The 25,186-nt window shown below is 42.8% G+C and overlaps 2 protein-coding genes across 2 annotated transcripts in view; one reads left to right on the top strand and one right to left on the bottom strand.

The window, feature by feature from the left end:
- zdhhc8b (zinc finger DHHC-type palmitoyltransferase 8b) overlaps positions 1 to 20,314 on the bottom strand; it is a 125,297-nt gene extending 104,983 nt beyond the window's left edge. The window contains 1 exon segment of the mRNA XM_023978864.2: positions 20,027 to 20,314. Within this exon segment, the coding sequence (XP_023834632.1) occupies positions 20,027 to 20,130 (104 nt within the window). The 5' untranslated portion in view covers positions 20,131 to 20,314.
- A 496-nt stretch (positions 20,315 to 20,810) lies between these two features.
- On the top strand, positions 20,811 to 24,284 carry LOC111957928 (serine/threonine-protein phosphatase PGAM5, mitochondrial). Its single transcript, XM_023979032.2, has 6 exons — positions 20,811 to 21,347; positions 21,584 to 21,756; positions 21,956 to 22,081; positions 22,610 to 22,698; positions 23,306 to 23,439; positions 23,665 to 24,284. Exons 1-6 carry the CDS (start codon positions 21,136 to 21,138, stop codon positions 23,813 to 23,815), a joined length of 885 nt encoding a protein of 294 aa, XP_023834800.1. The 5' UTR covers positions 20,811 to 21,135; the 3' UTR covers positions 23,816 to 24,284.
- The last annotated feature ends 902 nt before the right edge of the window (positions 24,285 to 25,186 follow it).

The following is a 25,186-nucleotide window of genomic DNA, read 5'->3' as shown; positions in this document are numbered from 1 at the left end:
TTTCTAGTTGAGTATATTATTTATATTGCTTTGTCTTGTCTGTGTGTGTAAAACTTAATAAACAGAGTTTTCAAAAAAAAAAAAAACATTCTGTGCAAAAAAAAAAAATCCACACTAAAACCGTTCTGTTAAAACCATTCTATGGGATCAGCTGGCTTTGGCAGACTCACTAATGGACACAGGGTTTAATCAAATCGCAACAAATAATCTGCTCAGACCCCAACCAAGGAGCATCAAAAGTGGTGCTATAAATTCTCAGACAACACAAAGATTCCTTGATGCCCTTCCAGACTCCCTCTGCCTACCCAAGGACGTCAGAGGACAAAAATCAGTTAACCACCTAACTGAGGAACTCAATTTAACCTTGCGCAATACCCTAGATGCAGGTGCACCCCTAAAAACTAAAAACATTTGTCATAATAAACTAGCTCCTTAGTATACAGAAAATACCCGAGCTCTGAAGCAAGCTTCCAGAAAATTGGAATGGAAATGGCGCCACACCAAACYGGAAGTCTTCCGACTAGCTTGGAAAGACAGTACCGTGCAGTATCGAAGAGCCCTCACTGCTGCTCGATCATCCTATTTTCCAACTTAATTGAGGAAAATAAGAACAATCCGAAATGTATTTTTGATACTGTCGCAAAGCTATCTAAAAAGCAGCATTCCCCAAGTGAGGCTGGCTTTCACTTCAGCAGTAATAAATTCATGAACCTCTTTGAGGAAAAGATCATGATCATTAGAAATCAAATTACGGACTCCTCTTTAAATCTGCGTATTCCTCCAAAGCTCAGCTGTCCTGAGTCTGCACAACTCTGCCAGGACCTAGGATCAAGAGAGACACTCAAGTGTTTTAGTACTATATCTCTTGACACAATGATGAAAATAATCATGGTCTCTAAACCTTCAAGCTGCATACTGGACCCTATTCCAACTAAACTACTGAAAGAGCTGCTTCCTGTGCTTGGCCCTCCTATGTTGAACATAATAAATAGCTCTCTATCCACCGGATGTGTACCAAACTCACTAAAAGTGGCAGTAAAAAAGCCTCTTGAAAAAGCCAAACCTTGACCCAGAAAATATAAAAAACTATCGGCCTATATCGAATCTTCCATTCCTCTCAAAAATTTTAGAAAAAGCGGCAACTCACTGCCTTCCTGAAGACAAACAATGTATACGAAATGCTTCAGTCTGGTTTTAGACCCCATCATAGCACTGAGACTGCACTTGTGAAGGTGGTAAATGACCTTTTAATGGCGTCAGATCGAGGCTCTGCATCTGTCCTCGTGTTCCTAGACCTTAGTGCTGCCTTTGATACCATCGATCACCACATTCATTTGGAGAGATTGGAAACCCAAAATGGTCTACACGGACAAGTTCTGGCCTGGTTTAGATCTTATCTGTCGGAAAGATATCAGTTTGTCTCTGTGAATGGTTTGTCCTCTGACAAATCAAYTGTACATTTCGGTGTTCCTCAAGGTTCCGTTTTAGGACCACTAYTGTTTTCACTATATATTTTACCTCTTGGGGATGTCATTCGAAAACATAATGTTAACTTTCACTGCTATGCGGATGACACACAGCTGTACATTTCAATGAAACATGGTGAAGCCCCAAAATTGCCCTCGCTAGAAGCCTGTGTTTCAGACATAAGGAAGTGGATGGCTGCAAACGTTCTACTTTTAAACTCGGACAAAACAGAGATGCTTGTTCTAGGTCCCAAGAAACAAAGAGATTTTCTGTTGAATCTGACAATTAATCTTGATGGTTGTAAAGTCGTCTCAAATAAAACTGAAGGACCTCGGCGTTACTCTGGACCCTGATCTCTCTTTTGACGAACATATCAAGACTGTTTCAAGGACAGCTTTTTTGCCATTTACATAACATTGCAAAAATCAGAAACTTTCTATCCAAAAATGATGCAGAAAAATTAATCCATGCTTTTGTTACTTCTAGGTTAGACTACTGCAATGCTCTACTTTCCGGCTACCCGGATAAAGCACTAAATAAACTTCAGTTAGTGCTAAATACAGCTGCTAGAATCCTGACTAGAACCAAAAACTTTGATCATATTATTCCAGTGCTAGCCTCCCTACACTGGCTTCCTGTTAAGGCAAGGGCTGATTTCAAGGTTTTACTGCTAACCTACACAGCATCATCCTATATGGGCGTCATTCTGGCTACACCCTACTAAAAATATTATCTACGTCTATGGTATGCAAGCTGGATACATTGTGTTGTGGACCACGCTCATTCCCAGCCCTAATTTGTAAGTCTGTATATCTAGTACACTAAGTGACGACTAGGCCACTCGACGTAATTGGTCCTCCCTTTCTGAAGATAGTGTTGTTGTCTTATAATGCGAGACACAGAGTTCTGGGTGAGGCAGGATATTTCTTCTCTCTCCATTTAGGATGTACAGGAGGATTCTCATGGGGCAGCCAATTGTTTTGTTATGGGTAATTAGGGTCTGGCGCATAGGACGCCGTCACTCAAGTTCTTTCTGTTGAGATAGGTACAGCTGCAAGCACTCGGGGCTCCAAGGCTATTGTTTTTTATCATAGGTCTTTACTTGTAGGGAACCTCGACTTGACTCTTCTAGTTCGATCGGTTCTTCATTCTATTGGCACTTGAACTTGGCTTAGTAGGCCCACATATGGTGAGTGGGGGTGAAAGGGGTAGAGAGGTTGGACTTAGAGAGGCTTGTTCTGTGATGCTCTCGACAAGTGGACCAGGAGAGCTTGCCTGCCCCCTCTTTCCTATTGCAACAGATCTGTGAGGTGGTTCGTGTCTGTCATTGCAGTGCGTGTTCTATCCTGAACACTCTCAGCTTGCAGTGCTGTCAGGCTTTCAGGTGAGGCAGACATAGATGCTGGTCTGCATACTAAACCATCAGCCTAGTGGATCGGGAGCGCGGAGGACATTCGAGCCGAGTGACAGTGCTCGGTCTCTTTATCTTCGTGTGACTTCAACAATGGTGGTGGAGGACTTGGACGACACTTTGTATATGAGCTTCCACAATCGGCAGCTCGGTTAATTTGTTCGGTTTACCTTAGATGGTTGTGGACGCACGAGTCTTGCGTGCGTGCTAGCTGTTGGTAGTTCGTGTAGAGGGGCATGAATGTTCATAGAAACGTCTTGATGGATCAGATGAATCTATAGTTCTCTGATATATGGTGTCTCATGGCGCTTCATATCGCCCTTCTTCACCATCAGTTTTGATATCTGGGTTTGGTCGGCAACAGTGCTGTGGGGAGTTACAGGTATTGTGGGCTATATGGCCTTTAGATCAGATACAAGAGCATGCGTAACGTTGGTCGGTATGACAAGCAGAGCTAAATTGCAGATCTGTTCATGAAGCGTGGGTTGGTGCGGTGAGTGGCTTTGGGAAAAGTAAAGCTGGGGCCTAGAGAGATATGATAGTGCATTATACGCTCACGGAATGTAACTCGTAGAGAGGCCACCCTGTTTCGGGGGTATAGATTACTGAGGGGAGTTGGGGCCAGTCCTCTTCTAGCGCTGTGCCGTGGGGTGGTCAGATTATATGAACAGACACCATACCTGTGCGCTCCACGAAGCAGTTCCCAGTATTTATGCTGGGCAGTAGTTTGTGTCGGGGGGCTAGGGTCAGTTTGTTATATCTGGAGTACTTCTCCTGTCTTATCCGGTGTCCTGTGTGAATTTAAGTATGCTCTCTCTAATTCTCTCTTTCTTTCTCTCTCTCGGAGGACCTGAGCCCTAGGACCATGCCTCAGGACTACCTGGCATGATGACTCCTTGCTGTCCACAGTCCACCTGGCCGTGCTGCTGCTCCAGTTTCAACTGTTCTGCCTGCGGCTATGGAACCCTGACCTGTTCACCAGACGTGCTACCTGTCCCAGACCTGCTGTTTTCAACTCTCTAGAGACAGCAGTAGCGGTAGAGATACTCTTAATGATCGGCTATGAAAAGCCAGCTGACATTTACTCCCGAGGTGCTGACTTGCTGCACCCTCGACAACTACTGTGATTATTATAATTTGACCATGCTGGTCATTTATGAACATTTGAACATCTTGGCCATGTTCTGTTATAATCTCCACCCGGCACAGCCAGAAGAGGACTGGCCACCCCTCATAGCCTGGTTCCTCTCTAGGTTTCTTCCTAGGTTTTGGCCTTTCTAGGCAGTTTTTCCTAGCCACCGTGCTTCTACATCTGCATTGCTTGCTGTTTGGGGTTTTAGGCTGGGTTCCTGTACAGCACTTTGAGATATCAGCTGATGTAAGAAGGGCTATATAAATGAATTTGATTTGATTTTGATTTGATCAAGACTTTAGTAATTGCCTCTAAGAACACACAAGGATTGCAAGCCACATACAGGGACAAATAACACTGGTTGTGGCTCATGTCAGTGTCGTCCAAGTCTCCACCAACCATGTTGATCAAGAAAAGATACAAGCACTCAGCGGCTGATTTAGCTCCCGTCCCTCTGATGTTTAGTCCTCAGTATGAAAGCCTACAGCACTGCAGCTGGTGTGTCAGGATACAGACTGACAGATGACAGACACCACCTCACAGATCTGTTGCAATAGGAAGGGGAGGCAGACTCTGCCACTTGCAACATTGACATACAAGTTCCAGCCCAACCCATCCCCTAGCCAGATGGGCTATTTCAGTGAGGTCACGAAGAGAGAGAAGCAGCAGGACAAACAGAAAACATCCTTGGTCCAGTTGAAATAAGAAAGAACTGATACTCCTTCTATACCCTTCTGCCCATAGAATCCTCCTGTCATCCCAATGCAGGGAAGATATCTGCAAACTTCCAAACACACACTATCAGAGAGCCTCTGCATCAATTAGATAACAATTAATGGCTGGAATGAGCCGAGCCACAACACATTCATTTGTAAATAGTTATTTTAGTGGTCAGTAGCTAGGATGCTATCCATCTGGTGACAGATTTGAATGCGAATATTCTAAAATCTGCATAAAAACAATATGCACATTTTCCCACCAGACGTAATGCACATTAAAGTACATTTTGGTGTTAAATTCTCATGTACCGAATAAAACATACAAATTAAATGGGTTTCCATCTCATTTTCATTCTACTGATATTTTCTCACCAAAATAATTTGCGTTATATATGAATGTGCCCACGCAGGTATTGGCCGTGTGCTCTAGCCAACAGCTCGCATATATAGTGCTGGTATAGCCAACATGAAGAAATTATTATTGACAAAAGAGAGAAAAAATGTGAATAAATAAATGACAGCCAAGTATCGATCATCATGTCACCAGAATAAGACCCTATTTTTATTGGAAAGGAGCATCAAGCTCATCACCATGGACTTTAACCACCCTGTGAAGTTCATCATAATTTATTAAATCTGTAGCCTAATAAACGGTATACTTTCCTGAGCTATAGTGGGTGGACCACACAACATATCATAGGGTGACTGCAAATTTACTTCAATATGAGGGTTTTATATCAATATTTGCGCATTAAAGAGTTTCCACCGCCATTTCTTGCATAATACATTTTATCGACACTAAAAGATCCCCCCTTGTCTAGCGTGTTTCGTTTTTGTTGACATTCGGAAAGATTACAGAGAAATTATCCTTTTCCATCAGGCCTGTTATGAAACGTTTTATCCGACATGTACTTTACCCACATAAAATGTTTGATGGAAACCTGGTTAGTGGTGTAAACATGCTGGTAACGTGGATAGGATTGTATCTAGCCAAGTAGCCATGTCGTCAGTGAGTCAATATTGGTAGATGAGATGGAGTATGAATAATCATTTCATACTGCTGTTGAGAAGAGTCACAGTAACGGAACAATGACTCCCCGGCCTCAGGTTGTGCTCTGATAACAATTATTCAGATTCTAAAGTATTCTGCACCACTTCACACAGCCAAGGGAAACATTTCTCCCAGAGGAAATCCATGGCTAAGAGTTGTCTGGACATTTTACCGTAAGGGGATTTTAATCCCTATACATTTTTGACTAATGTTTCTGTCAAATGGGCTAGCCAACAAAACCTCTAACAAAACGTCCTCTTTTWAAAAAAACACAACTTTAGTATTCCTACTAATCATGACTGACACTGGAGTTTAAATACAAATGTTATGCTTGAATTGGGGCTAATATAGTATCATTCAGGCTCTAAAAACCATTAGAATTGGTGCCAAGTGAGATACAGATTACAGTTCTGCTTGGCGGGCTGCAGTACCACTCAACATGCAGCTCACAAGCTGTTTTCATCTTAAACAGAGGAGAATCAATTTGGTCACACATTACAGCGTACAGCAGTATAATAGGTATTGTCTGGTCACCAAAGACTCTGCATAAAAATCAACTACTGCAAATCCAGATTACAGTAAACCATTACTGAATTAATTCACTGACAAAAATATGGCTGTTATAATGGGGCTAGATAACAAATCAACTCAACAAAAATCCTTAACCATATATTTTCAGGTAAGATTAATGAGTGCTTCTTCAACTCAGGTCTCCACAGTCAAATCAGTCCATGTGCATTGCACTCAGTCTATTCAAACTAAGTAAGGTAGAAAACAGACAAATACAGAGTGCCGTTTCACCACTCACCCACTGCAGAGTATAGCAGCCAGGGTAGGCTGTATATAGCAGCCAGGGTAGGCTGTATATAGCAGCCAGGGTAGGCTGTATATAGCAGCCAGCGTAGGCTGTGTATATAGCAGCCAGCGTAGGCTGTGTATATAGCAGCCAGGGTAGGCTGTATATAGCAGCCAGGGTAGGCTGTGTATATATCAGCCAGGGTAGGCTGTATATAGCACCAGCGGTAGCTGTATATACAGCAGAGGGTAGGCTGTACTATAGTCAGCCAGCGTAGAGCGTGCTATATAGAGCCAGGGTAGGCTGTGTAAGTATAGCAGCCAGGTAGGCTGTGTATAAGCAAGCCAGGGAGCTGTGTATATAGCAGCCAGGGTAGGCGATACGGTAGCGTATATAGCAGCCAGGGTAGGCTGTATATGAGCCAGTGGTTAGGCACGTGTGGCTGTATATAGCAGCCAGGTAGGCTGGTATATAGCAGCCAGGGAGCTGTGTATATAGCAGCCAGGTGTAGGCCTGTAAGGTATATAGCAGCCAAGGGTAGCTAGTGATACTATAGCAAGCCAGGTAGGCTGTAATATGCATACAGCCAGGGTAGCTGTATATATACAGCCAGGCTAGGCTCGTTATATAGCAGCCAGTAGGCTGTATAGTATATAGGCAGCAGGGTAGCTGTATATAAGCGTATAAGTTACCAGGTAGGCTGTATATAGTAGCCAAGGTAGGCTGTATATAGTAGCCCAGGCGTGATGTTAAAGGGACCTGTGTATATACAGCCAGGGAGCTGTTATATAGCACCAGGTAGGTGTGAATAGCAGCCAGGTAAGGCTGCTTATATAGCCAGCAGGTAGGCATGGTGTAATATAGCAGCCAGGGTAGGCTGTGTATATAGCAGCCAGGGCAGGCTGTATATAGCAGCCAGGGTAGGCTGTGTATATAGCAGCCATGGTAGGCTGTGTATATAGCAGCCAGGGTAGGCTGTGTATATAGCAGCCAGGGTAGGCTGTATATCAGCCAGGGTAGGCTGTATATCAGCCAGGGTAGGCTGTATATCAGCCAGGGTAGGCTGTATATCAGCCAGGGTAGGCTGTATAGCAGCCAGGGTAGGCAGCATCCCAAATGGCACCCTATTCCCTATGTGCTGCACTACCTTTGACCAGGGCGCATATGGCTTTTGGGATGCTCAACATAGTCCATTAAAACAATCATCAACAGCATTAATATCTCTATTCTGTGAGCATGTGTGGAGTGGACAGACAACATCTCAATCTAAGTGCAGGTAACATTAGGCAGATCATTTCTCATGCATTTTAATACAGAATTTACACTGTATATTTGTTGTCTTTCCATTTGTGAACTATCCAAAGGTCTGTCTGACTAAAGTTATGTGACAGTAGCTATAAGAGCTCCTCAGAACTACTACAAAGGCTGAGGCCAAAGCCAAACAGAGATCCTAGAGTGGCGAGGCTAGCCCTTCATGACCACTCGCATCTATGTCGCTCTGCTGGTTACAGATGACTGAGTACCGCAGCTCGTTCTGATGTGCCCATCTCTGKGGTCTTCTAAAGATGGACTTCAACCGAAATGGCCAAAGATATAAAAACCCCACACTCGATCGGCCTATCCATCTCTTTCTCCCCTGTGTCTGTTTCTATGGCTCTCTGGAGTACTTGAGACGTAGGCTACACTCCTCTACCTACACACGTCTCCTTTTATAACTTAGACAGACACCGCTGTACTCCAGGCCTTCTTTCGATCTCTGTATAAATGGCTCTTTTAGCACGAGGTGTCAGAGGCAGAGCTCGATTTCAACTTATTCCTGGTCGGTAACGAACCTGCCAAAACAGTGAATAGAGGGGGAAACAGGGAGGAGACGCCCAGGGAGGGAGCGCTTGGAGGTCTAAATCAATCCCACATGTTCTCAGGAAGAGTATTTTCCACCACTAGGTGGAGAACAGAAACCCTGTACTTCCAGTCCCAAGCGCCTCACTCCCCTTCCCCGCACTTTTTCAGCCACACTGCTGCTTTGAGCTGCTCTGACTACATACATATGGCTTCATTTAGCCAAGCCATGGCATCACAGGGCACAAGTTATTTTTGACTGAGCTCAGAAAAAGCTTGAGGGCAAATAGAGAGACATAAAAAGAAAAGTTCTGAAGTAGCAATGCGTTTCAAACTTTGAAGGCAGAGAAGTGCTCTCCCTAGCTTTGTCACAGATAAAAGATTATGGCAAAATAAAGGAATTTCCCCCCTACTGTTTGAGGCATTGTGTTTGTCACATTCAAGGCAGAATGCAAAACGGCACACAAAAACCCAAGCACAACATAAGGTTGTGTCTTCTCTCTGAGTTGGGGAGAAATAGGACAGCAGCAAAACAGTTTGAGCCATCAAATCATTTTAAAGTCCAATAAGGCTCAGATCAAAACATATAAACATGATTCATATTAAACCTCTGCTGCTTTCAAATCAATGCCAAAAACAACAACACATAGATCAGTCTTTGTTAAAAGCACTTGTCAGGCGCAGATGGAATTACTGTATACATAACTTATACACAGTCATGCACACACCCAGTTCATTTCAAATGCCTAGCTGCCACATCTTATTAGAATGATACATAGCACTCATTTCAATAACAACCTGTGCACGGCCGTGGTTCATGTAATGGAGGGCAGGCAGGAGGAACCTACTCTGTTCAGGATGCCAGACACGACCAGGGAAGCTGATCCGTCAGCATTATCTTAACCTAGTTGTCAGTCAGTGACAGGAGGCTAGGATGGAATCAGATTAGATGACCCAGCCTTTTATTCACTGGCCTCATTCACTCATCAATACCAATGTAGGGTGAAGATGTAAGGCATGCTTGTCTGTCTTATGTCAACCCTCTCTGACTCACTGCAGTCGGGCTGTGGTTGGTTGGGTCTAGTGATGGGGTATGAAGAAGTGGCTGGTCCAAGACATCTATCTGTGGAGAAGCAAAAGCTGTACATGCCATGGTTATGGAGGAGAGGGATCTGATTTATGGTAGTACCATGCCATAGCCCATGGCAGATAACGACTGGGATATTGCCCTCCCTGTGAGAGGGTGGGAGAGAGGGGAAGGCTGGGAGGATGGGGAGGTTAAAGTAGATAACTACATACAGTGGGGCAAAAAAGTATTTAGTCAGCCACCAATTGTGCAAGTTCTCCCACTTAAAAAGATGAGAGAGGCCTGTAATTTTCATCATAGGTACACTTCAACTATGACAGACAAAATGAGAGAAAAAAAATCCAGAAAATCACATTGTAGGATTTTTTATTAATTTATTTGCAAATTATGGTGGAAAATAAGTATTTGGTCACCTAACAAACAAGCAAGATTTCTGGCTCTCACAGACCTGTAACTTCTTCTTTAAGAGGGCTCCTCTGTCCTCCACACTTACCTGTTATTAATGGCACCTGTTTAAACTTGTTATCAGTATAAAAGACACCTGTCCACAACCTCAAACAGTCACACTCCAAACTCCACTATGGCCAAGACCAAAGAGCTGTCAAAGGACACCAGAAACAAAATTGTAGACCTGCACCAGGCTGGGAAGACTGAATCTGCAATAGGTAAGCAGCTTGGTTTGAAGAAATCAACTGTGGGAGCAATTATTAGGAAATGGAAGACATACAAGACCACTGATAATCTCCCTCGATCTGGGGCTCCACGCAAGATCTCACCCCGTGGGGTCAAAATGATCACAAGAACGGTGAGCAAAAATCCCAGAACCACACGGGGGGACCTAGTGAATGACCTGCAGAGAGCTGGGGACCAAAGTAACAAAGCCTACCATCAGTAACACACTACGCCGCCAGGGACTCAAATCCTGCAGTTCCAGACGTGTCCCCCTGATTAAGCCAGTACATGACCAGGCCCATCTGAAGTTTGCTAGAGAGCATTTGGATGATCCAGAAGAAGATTGGAGAAATTCATATGGTCAGATGAAACCAAAATAGAACTTTGTTAAAAACTCAACCGTGTGTTTGGAGGACAAAGAATGCTGAGTTGCATCCAAAGAACACCATATCCTACTGTGAAGCATGGGGTGGAAACATCATGCTTTTGGGGCTGTTTTTCTGCAAAGGGACCAGGACGACTGATCCGTGTAAAGAAAAGATGAATGGGGCCATGTATCGTGAGATTTTGGGTGAAAACCTCCTTCCATCAGCAAGGGCATTGAAGATGAAAACGTGGCTGGGTCTTTCAGCATGACAATGATCCCAAACACACCGCCGGGCAACGAAGGAGTGGCTTCGTAAGAAGCATTTCAAGGTCCTGGAGTGGCCTAGCCAGTCTCCAGATCTCAACCCCATAGAAAATTCTGGAGGGAGTTGAAAGTCCGTGTTGCCCAGAACAGCCCCAAAACATCACTGCTCTAGAGGAGATCTGCATGGAGGAATGGGCCAAAATACAGCAACAGTGTGTGAAAACCTTGTGAAGACTTCAGAAAACTTTGACCTCTGTCATTGCCAACAAAGGGTATATAACAAAGTATTGAGATAAACTTTTGTTATTGACCAAATACTTATTTTCCACCATAATTAATTACAATGTGATTTTCTGGTTTTTTTTCTCTCATTTGTGTCTGTCATAGTTGAAGTGTACCTATGATGAAAATTACAGGCCTCTCTCATCTTTTAAGTGGGAGAACTTGCACAATTGGTGGTGGACTAAATACTTTTTGCCCCACTGTATTATGGGTTGATATCCATGTTAACAGAGTAATTTGGGAGCTTGGCCTTTATATTATATCAAAACTCCTGGTCTGAAATATATCATTTGATCTAATTACTGTCACATAGCCTGCAGCAAAAAATATAGGAGACGTATCCATCTTGGAGTGTGGTAAACCCCCACCGGAGAGAGAGTGAGAGGAGAGTCATCACACTGTCTATTGTTTGAAATAAGTCTTTATGGTTTTGTTGTATTTGATGCCATTTCTCTACCTTCATCTTCAGTGGAAAAACTCATCTTCAAACAACTGTTTTGTGTTTGTCAGTTTCACTACTCAGACGCAAACAACAAAACGCAATTCATTGAACTCTAAGATAGTATTAAAATAAATACAATTTAAGAAAATTACATTGATTTACAGGCCTACCTCATGTAAATCAGAGACTCACAGCTAGCATAATCATCATTATGTTTCTATTGAATCCCTCAATTACAAAGTATGGATGAGATGAGACCAATACCACCACCATGTATACATGGAGACCATACACCACCCATGATATAGCATGAGACCATACACCACCCATGTATAGCATGAGAGACCATACACCACCCATGATATAGCATGAGACCATACACCACCCATGTTTAGGCATGAGACCATACGAACCACCATCTAGACATGAGACCATACACCGCCCAGGTTATAGCATGGAGGACCATACACCACCCATCTATAGCTGAGACCATACACCGCCCACTTAAGCATGAGACCATACACAATCCCATCTATTAGCATGAGACCATACACCGCCCATCTATAGCATTGAGACCCATACACAACCCCATCTATAGCACTGAGACCATACACACCCATCTATAGCATAGACCACTACACCGCCCATCTATAGCATGAGACCATACACCGCCCATCTATAGCATGAGACCATACACCGCCCATCTATAGCATGAGACCATACACCGCCCATCTATAGCATGAGACCAACACCGCCCATCTATAGCATGAGACCATACACCGCCATCTATAGCATGAGACCATACACCGGCCATCTATAGCATGAGACCATACACCGCCCATCTATAGCATGAGACCATACACCGCCCATTCTATAGCATGAGACCATACACAACCCATCTATAGCATGAGACCATACACAAACCCATCTATAGCATGAGACCAACAACAACCCATCGGATAGCATGAGACCATACACAACCCATCTATAGCATGAGACCATACACAACCCATCTATAGCATGAGACCATACACAACCCATCTATAGCATGAGACCCATACACAACCCATCTATAGCATGAGACCATACACAACCCATCTATAGCATGAGACCATACACACCCATCTATAGCATGAGACCATACACAACCCCATCTATAGCATGAAGACCATACACCACCATCTATAGCATGAGACCATACACAACCCATCTATAGGCATGAGACCATACACAACCCATCTTATAGCATGGAGACCATACACAACCCATCTATAGCATGAGACCATACACAACCCATCTATATAGCATGAGACCATACACCGCCCATCTATAGCATGAGACCATACACCGCCCATCTATAGCATGAGACCATACACCACCCATCTATAGCATGAGAAAGTGAAACAAAAGTGATAAATTGGGGAGGGGAACAGTCAGTGTTAAAGGGGTTATGTAAACCTTTACCTTAAAAACTTCTTGCAAACGTATAGGGGGTGCTGTTTCCGCATTAGCATATTTGTGGTCTCCAAATTAAACTGCCTCGTGCTTAAATTCTTTGATCGTACAATATGCATATTATTGTTATTATTGGATAGAAAACACCTTCTAGTTTCTATAGAAGTTGGAATTTTGTCTCTGAGTGGTACAGAACATTCTACAGCACTTTTCATGACAGGGTTCAGATTTCAGAAATTTTTACCCCTGATCTGGGGTCTGTTTTAAGGCGACAGTGAATGCTATGAAGAAACCGACACTGCCTACGTCTTCCTCTGGGTGTCTGTACGTCATCACGTTTTGAATGAAATCGATGGGACATTCACAGCCATTATAAAACCACAAAATGTTTAGGGACCGCCCTTTCTCGTCGTGTCGCCTGAAGCGTGAAGGCCATCGGACTTGCCTCGTTCCAAATCGTTTTCTAACCAGCAATATTCTCCGGTCATGTTTTCAGTCGTTATAGTTGTAAAAACATCATAATGTAGTTAATTTGAACCGTTTTATAGCAATTTATATCCGTTTAGTGCGATTTTGAGGAATTTCTTTTTTGTGCACTCTGAAAGTTTGGACACGTTTGGGGTTGTCGGTCGTTGTGGTGGACATTTCGAAGGACAGAGGACATCTATCGACCAAAAGCGTTTATAACATAGAAAGGATACATTGCCAAGAATCTGATGGAAGAACAGCTCAAAGTAAGCAATATTTAATATGATAAATCGTGTTTCTTGTCAAAATATTTTAAACGCATATTTCGCCATTTTGTTGGTATAGCTTCACTTGGCCAACCCTGTATTGAAAAGTAAGGATAATTTTAAAAATGTAAATCAGCGGTGCATTAAGAACTAATTTGTCTTTCGATTGCTGTCAACCCTGTATTTTTAGTCAAGTATATGATTAGCTTTCAATTAAACTAGATCACTCTGATAGATGACGTCAGACATATTGAGGCTTGATTTCCTAGTATTTTTATTGTGTAACCACGGTTTTGTATGGCTAAATATGCCACCTTTTCGAACAACGTATATGTATATTGTAAAATGATGTTACAGGAGTGTCATCGGAAGAATTCTGAGAAGGTTAGTGAAAAAATTAATATATTTGGCGGGGATTACGTTTATAGCGCTCTTTGGCTGGAATCGATGCTCTGGTAACGTTTGCACATGTGGTATGCTAACTTATCGATTTATTGTGTTTTCCTGAAAAACGCTTAGAAAATCTGAAATATGGTCTGAAATCACAAGAACTGGGTCTTTCCATTGCTATGCTTTGTCTATTTTTATGAAATGTTTTTATGATGAGTAAATTGGTCATACACGTTGCTCTATCTAGTAATTCTAGTCGATTTGTGATGGTGGGTGCAATTGTAAACTGTGATTTCTACCTGAAATATGCACTTTTTTCTAACAAAAACTATCCTATACCATGAATATGTTATCAGACTGTCATCTGAAGAGGTTTTTTCTTGGTTAGTGGATATCAATATCTTAGTTGAGCCGAATTGGTGATAGCACCTGAAGGAGTAAAAACTGATGGAGTTAGAATAGTGGTGTATTTTGCTAACGTGTTTAGCTAATAGATTTACATATGTTTTGTCTTCCCTGTAAAACATTTTAAAAATCTGAAATGGTGGCTTTATTCACAAGATCTGTATCTTTCATCTGGTGTCTTGGACTTGTGATTTAATGATATTTAGATGCTACTATCTACTTGTGAAGCTATGCTAGCTATGCTAATCAGTGTGTGGGGGGGTGGGGGGTGCTCCCGGACCCGGGGTAGAGGCTCGTTAGAGGTTAAAATTGAACTCTATGGTTTCTGTGTATGCTGCCAAATCTGATGACTGTATTCAGCCCCAAGACATTTGATAAAGAGGAATTACAGTTCATCGTATCTTACTGTATGAGCGACAGTACATAGTTATCGTTTCATGATTGATACATTTTTTTTTGTCAGTTTCAAGATTTGGGATTGGTCCATCAGCCATCAAACAACTAGAGACTGTTCCTTTTAAAGTACAGACATGATGTCGATTACAAACACAATCAGACATCAATTTACCTGGTCAAATAAATAAAGACACATTCCCGATAAAAATAAACTGTGATAGAAAGAATATAGTGTAGTGATAAAGAGTGGGGTTAAAGTCTCAATGACTGTGCAGAGATTAGTAATCTCCACGAGGGAGCCAAGATTAATGAGAACTAATAAGGTATATACACAATTAAAACAATTATTTTCCATTTTATTGAAGGGGGGTAGAATTACATGCACAATAAAACCAACATTGCTTTTATATCGACCTGTGAGTCATCCTCATTCCTCCCATGTTCTTGCTGTAATATAGTACATGACTGTGAGGAAAGAGAGCGAGAACTGCACAACCCAGCACCAAAATCCTCTACCAGACCACTCCATAGCCTGAGGTGCTGCTCGTAAAAGAGGAAGGATGGATGAAATTGTATTGCTATTTAATCTGACACGACTAGCCACAGCATATATACAGACCCAGTCCTGGTAAAAGCATTTTCAATAGTGAAACATAAAGATGCATGTATCTACCCAAACCTGAGGACAGGCAGTTGTGTAGTGATTTTATGAATCACTTTGGCCTTGCGGCTCTCAGTGAGATTATCAGCATCTATATGACACAGAAGACTGAAGGGTCCCCTATATCCTATCGCTCTCATGTTATCGGCAGTATATCAATCCTGTTATCTTCATCTCTGATGTTAACTCACTGTGACACTGCATGAGGAAGGAGAGCTCTGCTCTTTCCAGGGTGGTGACAGGATAGAAAAGCTGCATGGATGGAGACAGAGACAGAGAGACGGAGAGAACGAGAGCAAAATCTGAAGTCTAGTGATAATCTTAAAGAGGATGAGATATTCTAAATCTAAACAACACAAAGAACAAGGTGGGTGATTTAGCAAACCAGACAGACAGCATAAATGCCATCATGTTATTTTAATACAGCAGGCTTATATCCTTTAAAATGATATCAAACAAACGGTGCTGATATCACTTTGCCCATATCAAAACAAACAATGTAGATTAAATTACTAAATTAACATCAAATCCACAGCGAGCCTCACAATCAAACACATTAATATACTATAGGACAGTGGAGATCTGGGCTGGGCTCTCATGGTCTCTAATATGCGGTACTTATTGACAATAAAGAGAGAGGACAGCAGCAGTGCTTACTGAACCTCCCAATAAAGAGAGAGGACAGCAGCAGTGCTTACTGAACCTCCCAATAAAGAGAGANACAGCAGCAGTGCTTACTGAACCTCCCAATAAAGAGAGAGGACAGCAGCAGTGCTTACTGAACCTCCCAATAAAGAGAGAGGACAGCAGCAGTGCCTACTGAACCTCCCAATAAAGAGAGAGGACAGCAGCAGTGCTGCGTAAACACACACAATCTGTGTCCCAAATGGCAACCTATTCCCTATAAAGTGCACTACTGTTGACCAGAGCCAACTATTTAGGGAATCGGTGTCATTTGGATTAAGATCATTGGGGATGTACATTTAATTACTCTCCTAAAAGTTCAATTAATGTGGTAGAGAAGAGATTACCACAATGTTTTAAAACACCACAGACACCAGAGAACATCAAGCACTTAGCCCTGGATATTGGCATTAATCCATCTATCCAGCCCTCACCACCACCCCATCATGTTGGGGTGAGTAAGTACTGTATGAGATTAAAGATACCCCTGGTTCACTCTATGACATCCTAATGCATCATCATACACATGAACAGAACTTTCACAATGACCAATTTTTGTTGCTATGTCCACACTAGTATACTATATAGTTAGAATGAAGCAATGTATTGGGCATTCTAAGTGATATTCTAGTACGGACATTGGATCGAACATTGCCCATACCAGCAGAGTAATAGTGGTCATGGAGGAAAAGAGAGTAATTAATCAGGAAACAATGGAGTCTCTGGGACAACTTGAGTATCGTCACATTTAAATAAATCTATATTGTAAAGGAGGAAACAGATGTGGAAGTCAAAGATTAGATTTCTCTGTCTGTCCACGTTGCTCTGGCTCCCTTGCCAATGTGTACTTACATGACTCCCTGGGAGATATTTTGCCTCTAAACACAACCAGCCACCTCTTCTATAACTTATTTCCATAAAAACTGCTGAAAGCAGTACCCATCCGCATGATCAATTGATAGTGTCCAGAAATCCTTTAAAAAGGGGATATCGGTCTTCGACAGCAAATGATAAGAGTTAGCTTCTGCATTTTTATCCTTGGCAGGTAGAAAATGTATTGGACAATGGGCATTTGGTCAAGGGCATGGTGAAAGACTTTAAACAAAGTGTTTGTGTCAGCACCCAGTCCAAAGTTATACCACATATTGTTTCTGGAGAAATACCAGAAGCTGGACCTACGCGGAGGAATCAGGGAACCTTGTCACATGGCATTATGAGCCTTATGTGAATGAGTGAATCATATTGTGGTCGTGGAGGACAGACATACTGTAAAGCCACTGACAGGCAAGCCAGGCACAGCAGTAACAGTAACACTGGGCCAGAGCTCAGCTGGCACTTATACTATTCACACAGTGTCTCTTCCTCCATGCCTGATATGACATTTGTGTGAAGAGCTGGCAATCACATGGCCCACAATGACTCACTCTATGGCTCGGAGAAGGGAGATGGCTCACAGGTCTTTCAACATAGTATACGTGGGGCTTCATCTATGGGGTCTCCTGCTGTGTGTTGTGTTGTGGTGCACTGTGCAATGTTGTTTTGCATTGCGGTGTATTGAGGAACATTGTGGTGTATTGAGGAGTATTGTGGTTAGAGCGTTGGGCCAGTAACCGAAGGTTGCTGGATTGAATCCCTGAGCTGACAAGGTAGAAATCTGTCGTTCTGCCCCTGAGCAAGGCAGTTAACCCACTGTTCCCTGGGTGCCGTGGATGTTGATTATGGCAGCCCCCCGCACCTCTCTGAAGGGTTGGGTTAAATGCGGAAGACACATTTCAGTTGAATACATTTAGTTGGACAACTGACTAGGTATCCCCCTTTCCCTTTCCCTATTGTGTAAAGCATGTGTGCCCCACATATTTTAGTGTGGATGTGTACAGTTATTCCACCCCAGGGGGTTCCATTATACATGGCCCAATCCTCTGAATACGTAACTGCATGAAAAATCAAAGAGCAAAGCAACACCAGGGTAAAATCCTAATCCTTACCCTTATCCTTATCCTTACTGTTGGTTGTCAATGATTGGCCCATCTATCTAGCCCTGAACACAGCTTGACTGGAACCCCTGCTGCAATAGAGAAGCTGGGCAGAAAAACCGAGGTCTGGAAGATTGGAGAGGGACCTACGAAGTTTTCCACAGCACTGTATCAGCTACTGTGGTGACAATGCATACGACTAGCACATCAGGGCTACAGCATTAGCCTACTTCTTCATCTGACCATTTGTCTATGCAAAGCCTCTTACAGCCAGGGAGGAACCAGGGAGTTGTTGTTGACGCTCCAATCTAGATTGCTGGGCAACAGGGCAAGCCAAGTCCATAGGTTTCCTTTAATCTAAACCATTAACCCCCAGTACAAAAGCCATGCTACACTCTCAGCCACCCTCAAATGTATATATATATATATATATATCCTGAATAGTTTAGTCTGGGCAGCATTTGAAACCATTTGCTTTACGTTGCTTCTGTTGTTGTTTTTTGATGATTTTCTATTTGTTGTCTGCTAATAATTACATGCACCAGTTTCCCTTTTAAACAGCTGCTTTTAACAGCATGAAGGAGAACAGTGTCATGGAATAAAGGCTGATATCATAATCACCACATGAAATAATGTTACATCTGATGATTTATTTATCACATCATGACTGCATGAGAACATCTGATGGTCCTTTAGCAAAACATATGAGTCATACAACAGGTGTAGGACAAATAACATGTAACGTGGTGTGGTGTCTCTCTAAACCAGCCGGAGTAGAAAGTGCCACCTATTTGACCACAAAATAGACAATAAATCTCATTAGTTCAGTCAAACCACTAGTCTCCATAAGCAAATAGACTCAGCTGTAAATCTAAGTGCAGATTCAAATTTACAGCAGGCCTAGGCTGTACTTCAAATGTTACAATCAGATTATTAGCCTGTCTATAAATTATGCATTTGAAGTAGATCACAGGGTCAATCAGGAATGCAATCCATGACGTGGGACCGTGTGTGTGTGTGTGTGTCTAGAACAAAACAAATAGAACAAAACAAATCAGGGTGGAAAAAAGAACCTTTAGGAAAACGTCACTCATTGTAAACCACATACATTTCCATAATGAAGGTGAAGCGGTACGGCTCGAAACACTACAACCTTCAGAGCGCATGCACTTGAGTGACAGGAGTAAATGTCCCGTTAAACACTTAGATGTAGATTTCGAAGGCGAGGCAGTATTCCTATTCAATATTGAACTCATCCATAACCCAAGCTACCAGTTGCAACAATATAACAATTCGTTGCTCCGTTGCTTGTTTTGCCCGTAGAACTAAAGGAGAAACTAGCTGGCAAGTATGGCGGACTACGGCTTCATAGCAACCTATACCCGCTATGTGCCTACCTCCTAGGCTACTTCAAGCTTGAGTGGGGTGTCCAATGACGTTTATTCTAGAAAAAAAAATGCATTTGGAAAACAAATATAGCCTAAAGTTGGCCTACATGTCACAAAGGAGTTTCTACCATAATGCCTCGACACACCTAAACATTGTCACCAAAACCAGTACAAGACAATAATAACCTGTTCCGTGCACAGTCAAAAAAAATTATAAAACCATTCATAACAGCATAAAGATCCGACCCGAAAAAGCAGTCTAAACCTCTCCAACAAAAACTTCTAACAGTAATAGCCATTGGTTACCACCAGATCATTGGACCTAGGCTGGGACTGATACTAATGAGGACGCTTTATTATGTGTAGACTATTAGCAGAAGCATGTATGACTTAAACAAGGATAAAACTTACGTAAAAACGAAGAATAAGGTGGTGGATCCCACAAGAAAAGTGGCAGCAGTAGATACCGGGATGTATTTGGTGGGTTTAAATCTCTTTCCAACGCTGTTGGGCATTCTGTAATTTCCACATTCCTCAATTATTTATTCCAATTGGAGACGGTATACAGATGTAAAGATCCAGTCTGAAATATCTACATTTACCGATTCAGAAAATATGTCTTTATTACTGTTAAACGCACACAGATCCAAAGATAGACAAGCAAAAATATACTGCGCTCCGAAAGACTAGAAATCCCACTCTAGCAATCCAGCCCACGAGTGAGGTCACAAAACCGCTTGAAAGGTGGAGCCTAGGTTGAAGATAACAATATAATATATTTTAAAGCTAGTTCAATGCAAAACGAAGAGGACTGTGATGGGATGCTTAGGTTACAGCCAGGGGCCACACGTTTTATTCACCCTCAAATCCGATTTAATATATTTCATTTTGCTTATTTTTTTTTTTGCATATCTAAACCAGTCACTCATCACTATCGTTTTATGCACCTTTTGTTACATATACATTCCTTTTGATTTTGGCCCTACTGTGATGGTAGAGAGTGAAAATCCAAAAGAGATACACATTATTTATTATAATAAGGACTTCCACAATCTCTCTGCTCCCCTGCTGAATTTTCAGGTCTTTGGCATCTGTTTCATGGGCTGTGCGCGCCCTCTAATGGTTAATAATTTGTTCGTTTTGTCCAGCGCTTTCGCGTATCGTAATATCTGCGCTAGCTGGTTCTTTGGCTCTAGCGAGACACCATAGTTCCAAGCGCTCTATGTTTTCCTTTTTAGTTAGCTGCTAGCTTGTTAAGTGATTCCAAGAAGCTTCATAATCTTTGACTGGACTTATTTTTAGCCAGCGATTAAAGAGTCGTTGGAGGGTATTCACTCTATTCCTGCACACAGAAAGGGTGTAAATCCACAGACCAAACCAGAGGCTGATCTAGCTAGGTCAGGATTAGCCGCTCCTCAGTTCTTGAAAGGAATCTCTTCTACTACAGACGTTGGGCGGCATTAGCAAGTTAGCTCGCTACCTAGCAAACGCACTGCAAAGAACCGATAGTTTTTCACAACATGTCATATCGGAGGACAATTAAAATAGTGTGTGGGTTCGCTGGTGGATCAGCGGTGCTGGTTGTTGCGGCTGCCGCAGCTGAATACCAGGGCTGTTTCGGCCACACGCGAGCCGCTCGGTGGAGCCTGTTCAATGTTTTGCGAGCTGCACAGCCAGCGGGGAACCGCACTGTTGAATCTACTGGAAATGCCTGGGACTTCAACTGGGATAAGTATGCCTCCTTTATTAGCTAAGTCTGATGCAGACTACTATAAAACATAGAGGGCGGTCAGATCTGTTCATGTGGGTCAAGTAGTTTAGTCTGACTGAGTCAGTGTGATTGATTGATATTAGCAGCCAGCGACAACATGTTGACAGCCTGACAGGTCTGGGCTCTTGGCATGTCATCAACAGAAGTAAACCACAACACACATACACCACTAATTTGTTCCCTCTGTACTGTACTAGGCGGGACCTGTCCGCACTGTTGACAAATGGGAAGAAGGAGGTCGTCAGTGAAGACCCAAGCTCAGAGCAGGACAATGGGAAACCCAAAGCCACACGCAACATCCTCCTCATCAGACACTCCCAGTACAACCTGAGTGGGAGTGGAGACCATGAGAGAATCCTTACCCCTTTAGGTTGTGTACCCTGTGCTGCTGTGTACTCATGTTGCTAAAGGCATGAAACATAGACCTAGTTCTCAACTCTACTCTCCAGCTCAACAGTTGAGTTTTAGTGAATAAGAAGAGCATATTCAGCAGCACTCAACAGAGGTGGTGAAAGTGGTTCACAATTGCAGTCTGCTAATTTTGTGGACTATGTGTTGGTATTCTGCAGGTCGGGAGCAGGCTGAGTTTACTGGCCAGCGGTTGGCTGCCCTTGGGTTAAAGTATGACATCATGGTCCACTCCACTATGGCCAGGGCCACCGAGACTGCCAACATCATCAGCAAATACCTCCCAGGTCAGAACCATAGACCGGCAAACTTTACAGCTGAGGCGTATGCCGGAGTATGTACAATATTCACTTTACAGCTGAGGCGTATGCCGGAGTATGTACAATATTCACTTTACAGCTGAGGCGTATTCCGGAGTATATACAATATTCAGCTCCAGGTCCCATGAGACTAACCAGTAACGTACATCAGGAGTGACCAAATCTCCTTCTGGAGAGCTACCATCCTGAAGGATTTCTCCGGCTGAATTTAACACTCCTGATTCAACTGAATCCATAGACCATATGGTTGAATCAGGTGTGTTTGTGTAGAGCAGGAGCAAAAGCCAGCAGCCCCAGTAGTTCAGGAGAAGGGCTGGTTACCTGCTCCTATACATCTTGCAGATATTTACATCACCTGATACCAAGGCTCTATCTGATAACAGCCTCAGAAGCTTTGATCTCAGATATTTCAGAGTAAAAATGTCATGAATCATGATGAGTATTTCACTACTCACCGCTAACTAACTTTAATCTTCCGGTATGTTATTGGTTTAGGGGTGGAGCTGGTGAGCTGTGATTTGCTAAGAGAAGGAGCACCCATCGAACCTGTGCCTCCTGTCACCCACTGGAAGCCTGACGCTGTGGTGAGATGGCCATTCTGGATTCTCAATGGCCTGTGTGTCTGTCATATTACCTCCTGTTCAGTGTCCCTTTCACTTGTTATCTATACTGAACAAAAATATAAACTCAACATGCAACAATTTCTAAGATTTTACTGTGTTACAGTTTATAGAAGGAAATCAGTCAATTGAAATAAATTCCTTAGGCCCTAATTTATGGATTTCACATGACTGGGCAAGCATGCAGCCATGGGTGGCCCTAGGAGGGCATAGGCCCACCCACTGTGTAATGATCATGCTGTTTAATCAGCTTCTTGATATGCCAAACCTGTCAGGTGGATGGATTATCTTGGCAAAGGAGAAATTCTCACTTACAGGGATGTAAACAAATTTGTGCACAAAGTTTGAGAGAGACCTTTTCTGTGCGTATGGAACATTTCTGGGATCTTTTATTTCAGCTCATGAAAAATGGGACCAACACTTTACATGTTGTGTTTATATTTTTGTTCATTATAGTTACAGGTGTCTGCTTGTATGTATCATTCAATGCAATGCAATGCAACTAGAGGTCATAGGTCAGCTCAAACACTCGTCTTACACAACCACTGTGGACCTCTCTACCGCTCTACAGCAGTACCACGAGGACGGGGCCCGAATCGAGGCTGCTTTCCGCCGCTACATCCACCGCGCTGATCCCAAGCAGAAGGAGGACAGCTATGAGATCATCGTCTGTCATGCCAATGTCATCCGCTATTTTGTGTGCAGGTGTGTTGGTCTCCCGAGGCAGGCTGAAGCTGGAGCAAAGCCCCATTCAACAGACGATGCTAATCATCATGACCTTGTGTAGCAATTCCAATATATTATATATTTTGCATTTCGTGACAATAATGATGTGCTTGCCAACATCCCATGACAGATGTGTATATTTGTTAGATCAGGGTGTATCGGTTGCTCTAACGGTCTCAATCTCTTTCTGTCTGTATGTGTCAGGGCCCTGCAGTTCCCTCCAGAGGGCTGGCTGAGGATTGGGCTGAACAACGGCAGCATCACCTGGCTCACCGTGCGCCCCAGCGGCAGGGTGGCACTGAGGACACTGGGAGACTCAGGGTTCATGCCCCCGGACAAACTCACACGGACCTGACCATGTTCCACCTACAGTATTCACTCGTTCTCTTTCTGAGAGGTTCAGATGTCAGTCGCAGGGTGAACTGAATGGCTCTTGATTTCTGCTTAAGTGTCTTGAAAGTTATTTTTGGTGTTAATTTTGTAACTTCAATGTGCAATGAGATATTCTGTGGTGTTTTGTTGTGATCAACTCCCCTGCCATCGTTTGCCAACTAGGGGAAAGTGGGGTTAGTTGAGCCAACGCTTGTTTCTAGGAAACCATGCACAAAACTAATCATGTGACCAAATTTTTAGGAAGAGGCCATCATTTCATGGAGTCTGGGAAGGAAGAAACCATATGGTAAGCAAGTTAGGGTCCAAAAACAGATTTTCACAAAGTTAAATGAATTTGTGTTATAAGTTCCATGATAATTTAGCAGGTGCTTATGTTTGTCCTATTTCACACATCTACAAATGTGTATTAATACACGTGATTTGGAAATGTTTTTGTTGTTGTACATCACACCTCCCCCTGAGACACACTCAGAGTTGGGTCACAGCCAGGGTCTGCCATGATCAACAATGACTGTGGAGCAATTAGGGTTAAGTTCCTTGCTCAAGGGAACATCAAGAGATTCTTTTTTTACGTTGCGACTCTGGTATTTGATTTCAGTCACTGGCCCAACGCTCTAACTACTAGGCCATCTGATGCTTGTATCTAGACCTATGTAGATAGTTTTAAGATTGTTTTGTACAGCAGTTGGGGTCTTTACAAGCTACAATATGAGGTCCTAAACCTAGCATGAAAGTGCATCCTTGTAGCTGTGTGGGCTAATATAGTCAAAATGTTTGCCTTGGGGTAACTTGAGCCAATACCACCATGACAAATTATGATTGCATTTTGTCAGTTTTATACATAATATGCATAGTATTTTTGCAATGTGTCATGCATATGAACTCAAGATAGGGAATTTGTATTGATACAGAGCAGACATTATCATGCCTGTGTATAGAATTGTAAAACAAGAAGGGATCTAGCCCCCCCTTGAGGTTCTTGACAGAGCAGCCAAGGAAGTGAGAGAAGGAGCAGCAGCAAGGAATGAAAACATACACTGAAGAGGTACAGTAACAAACATGTACCTGTGTGAAAATGAGTCTGTGGCAGAGGAACACAAGGTCTCATCTGATGACTTGGAGTCTGAGCTTGATAAACAAATCAAGAATCTCGCGGACCAGTTTCATGGGCTTAGTAGCCTCAAATGCAGAGAACTTGAACTTGGCAGATTGAAACATCCCTGTCCCAGATAACTGGTTAAGAGATGGAAGGGTAAGTGATATTGAACAGCGAGATCTTTATCTGAAAGTAGGCATACGTTTAAGACATTCAATATACCACAACCCTCCTTCC

Source organism: Salvelinus sp. IW2-2015, linkage group LG33 (genome assembly GCF_002910315.2).
Source record: "Salvelinus sp. IW2-2015 linkage group LG33, ASM291031v2, whole genome shotgun sequence".
Taxonomy (NCBI): Eukaryota; Metazoa; Chordata; class Actinopteri; order Salmoniformes; family Salmonidae; genus Salvelinus; species Salvelinus sp. IW2-2015.
The sequence above is the reverse complement of the archived record's forward strand: the minus strand, read 5'-3'. Positions and strand labels throughout refer to the sequence as shown.

Coding starts and splice junctions, on each gene's coding strand:
- LOC111957928 (XM_023979032.2), top strand. CDS start 21,136: ATGTCATATCGGAGGACAATTAAAATAGTGTGTGGGTTCGCTGGTGGA. Junction 21,348..21,583: donor TGGGACTTCAACTGGGATAA/GTATGCCTCCTT, acceptor GTACTGTACTAG/GCGGGACCTGTCCGCACTGT. Junction 22,082..22,609: donor CATCAGCAAATACCTCCCAG/GTCAGAACCATA, acceptor TTATTGGTTTAG/GGGTGGAGCTGGTGAGCTGT.